The 6,197-nt window shown below is 36.4% G+C and overlaps 1 protein-coding gene across 2 annotated transcripts; it reads right to left on the bottom strand.

The window, feature by feature from the left end:
- Nucleotides 1-1,466: 1,466 nt before the first annotated feature.
- Nucleotides 1,467-5,259, bottom strand: LOC107825361 (magnesium transporter MRS2-I). Of its 2 annotated transcripts, none has more exons than XM_016652209.2 (11): nucleotides 4,917-5,259; nucleotides 4,791-4,820; nucleotides 4,294-4,453; nucleotides 4,077-4,198; nucleotides 3,135-3,209; nucleotides 2,635-2,847; nucleotides 2,520-2,564; nucleotides 2,364-2,408; nucleotides 2,243-2,272; nucleotides 1,954-2,073; nucleotides 1,467-1,819 (listed from the first exon to the last, which is right to left on the bottom strand). In XM_016652209.2, the coding sequence occupies exons 1-11, from the start codon at nucleotides 5,106-5,108 to the stop codon at nucleotides 1,733-1,735; spliced, it is 1,119 nt and encodes a 372-aa protein (XP_016507695.1). In that variant the 5' UTR covers nucleotides 5,109-5,259; the 3' UTR covers nucleotides 1,467-1,732. The 2 variants fall into 2 exon arrangements, 1 of the variants encoding a protein (XP_016507695.1); XR_012702693.1 differs by having other exon boundaries at nucleotides 1,802-1,819; nucleotides 1,954-2,045.
- Nucleotides 5,260-6,197: the final 938 nt, after the last annotated feature.

A 6,197-nucleotide genomic window follows, 5' to 3' on the forward strand; every position in this document is an offset into this window, starting at 1 on the left:
AGTTAATGTCTTAGCAAGATATAGCTATGCTCCTACAAGGAGACATTGGAATGAAATCAAACACATATTACGGTATCTAAAAGGGACTACCGATATGGGCTTATTTTATGGCAATAGTTGCAGTCCCGATCTTGTTGGTTATGCCGACGCTGGGTATTTATCTGACCCACACAAGGCTCGATCTCAAACAGGCTGTGTGTTTATATGTGGAGGTACTGCCATATCTTGGTGATCGATTAAGCAATCAATCGTGGCTACTTCATCTAATCATGCTGAGATAATTGCTATTCATGAAGCAAGTTGAGAATGTGTGTGGTTGAGGTCTATAACACACCTTATTCGAGACAAATGTGGTGAAGTTTGACAAACTACCCACGATTTTGTATGAAGACAATGCATCATGTATAGCCCAATTGAAAGGAGGATTCATAAAAGGAGATAGGACAAAGCACATTTCACCAAAGTTATTTTTCACACATGATTTTCAAAAGAATGGTGATATCAATATGCAACAGATTCGTTAAGTGATAATATGGATGATTTGTTCACAAAATTTATACCGACGTCAACCTTCAAGAAACTAGTATACAAGATTGGGATGCGAAGGCTCAAGGATATGAACTGATGCTCGTATCAGGCGAAGTTAATACGTGTTGTACTCTTTTTTCCTTACAAGATTTTGTCCCACTGGATTTTTCTTGCAAGGTTTTTAACGAGACAACCAAAAGACGTATTTCTAAACATGTGTACTCTTTTTCCTTCTCTAGAATATTTTTCCCGCTGGGTTTTAATTATTTTAGTTAAGGTTTTAACGAGGTACATTATCCGTTGAATAGACATTCAAGGGGGAGTGTTATAAATAGAATTGTATTTAAGGTGAATGTCTTTATTTTAGAGAGATTTTAGGGATTTTACTTGGTGGCTAAGTCACTCTTTCCCTATAAATAGAAAGGTCTTATTCCATTGTAATTCATCTCAAAGCAATAAGAATTCTCACTCTTTTCTCTGCAATATTGCTCTTCTTCTTTTATTGTGTATTCGAATTTAACAAAGTTGTAGACCACCCACTGCAATGCTTTGTTATAGTCTTATCGGATTTGAAGATTGTCAGTTGGCTGGCGTGAAACCTAAGAAAAAAAATTAAAGATAAATTAATATGTAGAAGCCACGCAACCTTCTGTGTTCTTCTCTCTCTTTTAAAATCTTGCAGTTTTACCTTAGAGCTGCCGATTTATAAATTTAATATAGTTCACTATTGTGATAGAATTACAGTGAGAACCGTTGCAGGGTAGCATGCATATTTATTAAAGTATATATGTAATATTTTTGACACACTCGTCTTAAATTCGAACTATATAGTTACAGTTTTTCAAATACACACATATATTAAGTTCGCACTCATTACAGAAAATTGTGGATGTAACTGTATTCCGTATTCACTAATTTAAAACATTACATGTCCATGAGGTGAATTTTATTGTTATGTTGCTATATATATATATATATATAGTGATGGTTGAATTCATCAATACAAGAATAGCTTCTATCATAGCGGAAAAAAGGGGTTACAAAAATGTCTTGGGTAATAAGTTCAACTCTCAGCTGTGATATTTTTACATTTTTTTGAACCCTCTCTTAGCTCTTGTCTTCACTCCTTCCTCGAAGTCGCAATCAAGAAATCTGAACATGTTGATGTGTAGGTGTAGGTGTAGTATATAATATATAGAAGTAATCAAGATCCAACAAGTCCTTTGTGCCGAGCGTATGAAATTATTGACAGAAAGATGGATGCAGAAGCAATTCCAGCAAGCATGACCACCTGCAGTAATGTAACCGTTTAAAACAAAAAGAACGCTCCAAGTGTGGAATTGGAAACGTTTCATATAAGAGTTTAATTTCTATACACTGACATAATATACTATCAAAAGAAAGGAATTGGTCAAGTGTGCGCACCCATTTGAAAATGTAACCATGGTCTTTCTTCCATGGATGTGGAATATTCATTCCAAATATTGCAGCCACCAAAGAGTACACTGTCAAACAAACTGTACCAGAACTCAGGAACAGCTCCAGCTGCGGTATCAGGCAGAAAAGAATTGCCATTTATTTACCAATACCAGTCGAGAAGTAACAAATTTAGGATAATAATTTCAACAGATCATATGAGTATTACTGTCTGAATAGAGCGGAACAGATCCAGTACTAGTCATATATTAACCAGACGTTATAAGTCTCAACATACCTGGATCAGCTGATTTCGATGATTGTCCAGCTGCAACAAGGAAACTTAATGTTTAATTTTTTGTTTCCTAAAGCTAGAAAGTCTTAGTATTATTAAACAAATTAAATCAACAATGAGTAACCTGAATGTTGATATAGTCCTCTGTGTCATCAATATATTCCCGCAACTGGATAAAGGAACACCAGTATCACTATTTAGTTCCAAAATGAGTCCATTATTTCGTTTTTATGTATGTTTAAGGGCATCAAGTTCCTGCATGTTCTATGCAGTTTCTTACCGTTGTCAACTTGTTCATCGTGCTTTCAATTTGCACAAAGTAAGCCTACAAAAGTATGCAATTTTTTCAGCACATGTATGTCGTGATTGTTGCCAAAAGTTCTGGTAATACTAACCTCAAGCAACATCTCAAGTTCCTCAACATCAGTCTCCTCCTGAGTTATTCCACTAATCTTGCTTGTTTTGGACAATAACTTTGGAGAATCAGGGGACCAGTAAAGTCCCCCCTGGCCACTAAGCGGGGAAAAAGCCCCGGCAACTTTTCTTGAGAGGTAAAGGTCAGCCATGTCATCATCATCTTCAAGAAGTTGTTCAAGATCATCCCTGACCTAGAGATTGGCATAATTTAGAGTCAATTAGGTTAGTTCAATGTGCAGAAAGAAAAATATAGGCTTATAGCTGCCCATGTTTCCTCTCTAAATAAACTCAAATCTTGTTCTTGCAGCAACAACAATAACCCTTCACTTTCAAGCAAGTTGGAGTTGGCTATATCAATCCTACCTGTCCATGTCGCTCCATTTATACTCATCGCAGTCCATTTCTTGCATAGACAACAAATTTCTAGTCTATGAATTAAGGGGCATAGCATGAGAAAGAAAAACAGCGAGAGACGTACTTTTTGAACCCGGCTGGTCAACCTAGTCATTGCGCTCTTTAATTTGCGTACTCGATCCAAATTACGACTACTAATCTGCAAATAAGTGAAATTTGTTTCACAAATTGAAAAAACAAAGGTACTCAGGAAACAAACTATCTATAGACTCGATGGATGAATAATGTATATATTACATGACAACTTTGAGGGTATAATATGGCAAGGGAGAAAATGAAGTTGACATATTTGTTGCAAGAAGACAAAGCTAGCATACATTTCCCAGCACAGACATATCAAACCAAAAATGCTATCCAGTAAATTAACTAAACAATGGTTTCCCTAATTTTTCACTCTTGCTAGGGATGAAATCAACAGTTGAGGAACAAATATTTTGCCAATTTAACTTATGCATAAGTAAAGAGCTAGGAGCTTCCCGTTAAAATGGAACTAATTTTGGTTGATGAAGATAGCAAGGTGGTATGGTCAAATGGCACTATATATACGTACTATGGATAATTCTTACGACCGCATTGGGCCAAACTCTGTCTTGCGGTGAAGATAAATCCTCAGATTGCAAGTTTTTCGCCTAAAACTTCCTTAATACCGCCGCCATCAACAAGTGATTGTTTGCCAACAAAGACTCCAGTATTCCTTTTTTTGTTTCCAAACATTCGTTTTGAAGTCCATGCTTAAGGGATCTTCGCAAGAACTAAGCTTTTCCCCCACCCCTTTAGGGACATTTGACTGTAGCAATTCGAAAAGACTTTAGGGAGCAGCAGACCACCTCATTGAAGGCAGATTAACAATAATAAGAACCACTCAATGAAAGAGAGTTATCACACTCTTTTTCAGATTAGTTAACGCATACTTAGTGTAGACACTTAGTTGCACTAAGCATTTAAATGACCTTATTATATATTCTTCTGATAATGCATACATTCTGTATTTGGTTTACAATCTTACCTTGGAGGTGAGCTCATCTAAAGCTGGGTAAGCAGCAGTCTCTAGCTCTCGTGTCTGAGTATCAAGATAACTACATACACCTTCTAGTGCTACTTCTAAAGCTCGAAACTCAAATGGAAACTCTGTATCATATCCACAAATAAAATTAGTTAGGAACTGAATATGAGCAATCCCTGTTGCTTGTGTGTAAAAAGTAGACATAGTAATCAACGGTTACCAGTTGGTTCAACATTTTGCATTTCATTTCCTGTCCCATTAACAGCTGGTTGGTCATCATCTTCACCTTCTCCTAAGCCAATAGCAGGCAATGGCAATCTTCTTTGAAGTTCTTCAACAACTGGAGCTACATTATCATCCAGCGGGTCACGAAGCAATACCTACTTCAATCATTAAACCATACAAAATAATGGGGTATTCCTCTATTATTGGAAACCAAGGAAGCAATAAATTGACGGCTAATAATCATATATCCGGAGTTTAACTTGTATACATTGACAGCGTAAAACATTTTCACACGATTAGGGTACCGAAAAAATAATTACAGGTAATTATTCATAATAAATGAAATTAGTAACCTGTAAGTGGTAGGTAACATGCTACAACTTAAATTACAGCTTGATAGTTGCGCCACCGTTGGATATAAGTTAAAATCTTATCCGAAATAATAACCACCTCAAATTCTGGTATATAATGTAGAAAGCAAAAGAAATTCACCTCATCTGTAGTAATAATTGCTTTGATATGCTGAAGGCAGTGAACAAACAGCCAAAAAAAAGCACAAGAATTAGATTTCTGCAAATCATAGTGACAAAGACAGAAAACAATAAAAAAAAAGTGCACCTCCAAATTGAGTACAATAGCCTTTTCTCTGCCTAGAATTGCAGAAGGATAAGAAAGGAGAGGATCAAGAATACGAAGATCTCTAGCATGTATAGAAACTCGTTTCATAATTGCATACTTATCCAAATCCAAGATACTACTTTGTCCCTTATTGTTCACCAATATCCAGCTTCTTGATACCCCTGTTTTCATCTTCCAAAGTGGAAAACGCCACTTTCAAGAAATAGCAAGTAAGTAATTCTGAATACTGATTTTGCTTTCAAGTTCTTGTGTGAAACTCAAAGAAAGAAAGAAGAGGGGAAATTAATTTGAAAGGTAGGGGAAAAGGGGAAATGGACAGAAAAAGATAGGGAACAATGACATGACGGTTAAACTGATTGGTGAAACAACTGTTGTTACTGCTTGAAGAAGTAAAGTTGTTGCTTTGCATGGCTGTATTATTTTTTGGCCGATTGCGGGGGCGGTAAACAGGCAAAAACTTTCATAAACAGAGAAATGCGGTGACTCCACGCTTTATGTAACTAGTGGACCGGCCATTTCACCATCTTACCTTTTAGGCTTTTACAGTTTACTTTCTCAATTTACGGCCCCTCACAGTCTCCTCAATTTGTTTTTCGAATAGTAGTATGTATTTGTTTTAGCGTAAAATTGGCTTATATCAAACGGTCGAATGATAGTGCAATACGTAGACAGAAGACAGGCAAAAAATAAATTGAGTAACAGCCAGTACTGAGAACAATAACTGTCATTGGTATCGAATAGACCCCGAAGGGAGCACAATCAACTTGAGCGGATCGAATATTTGTCATCGGAAGGCATTTAGTGAGGAATATTTCCTGACATTAAATGGGCAGTCGTTTAAGAGAATATTTGCATTAATAGCATGTCATTACATACTCATCAATGACCCCCTTTATTGTCATTTAATAGGGGCTCGATCCTAGTATCTTGTTTCCCTAGGTCTAGCTATAAATAATGGGCCCAATAGCCATTGTAACGACACGAAATCTTTGGCAAAACTTATGCTACATTCTATTCTCAAGTTAAATAAGATAACTTTACTTGTTCTTGTATATTGTTCTTATTTCTATCCTCGGAAGCATCGTTCCCGGAGCCAGTCCTGTCATTTCCTTTGATTTTAACGCTAAGTCTTATTTTTAATCTAGTCTATTTATTATTTTTATCAAATTAGTTCACCTGTCAATAAACCACGTAACAAATTCAATCGTACCGTTTTACGGGTAAACAGTTTGGCGCCCACCGTGGGGCTTAGACAGTTGC

The sequence above is a fragment of the Nicotiana tabacum genome, chromosome 19, assembly GCF_000715075.1.
Source record: "Nicotiana tabacum cultivar K326 chromosome 19, ASM71507v2, whole genome shotgun sequence".
In the NCBI taxonomy this organism is placed as follows: domain Eukaryota; kingdom Viridiplantae; phylum Streptophyta; class Magnoliopsida; order Solanales; family Solanaceae; genus Nicotiana; species Nicotiana tabacum.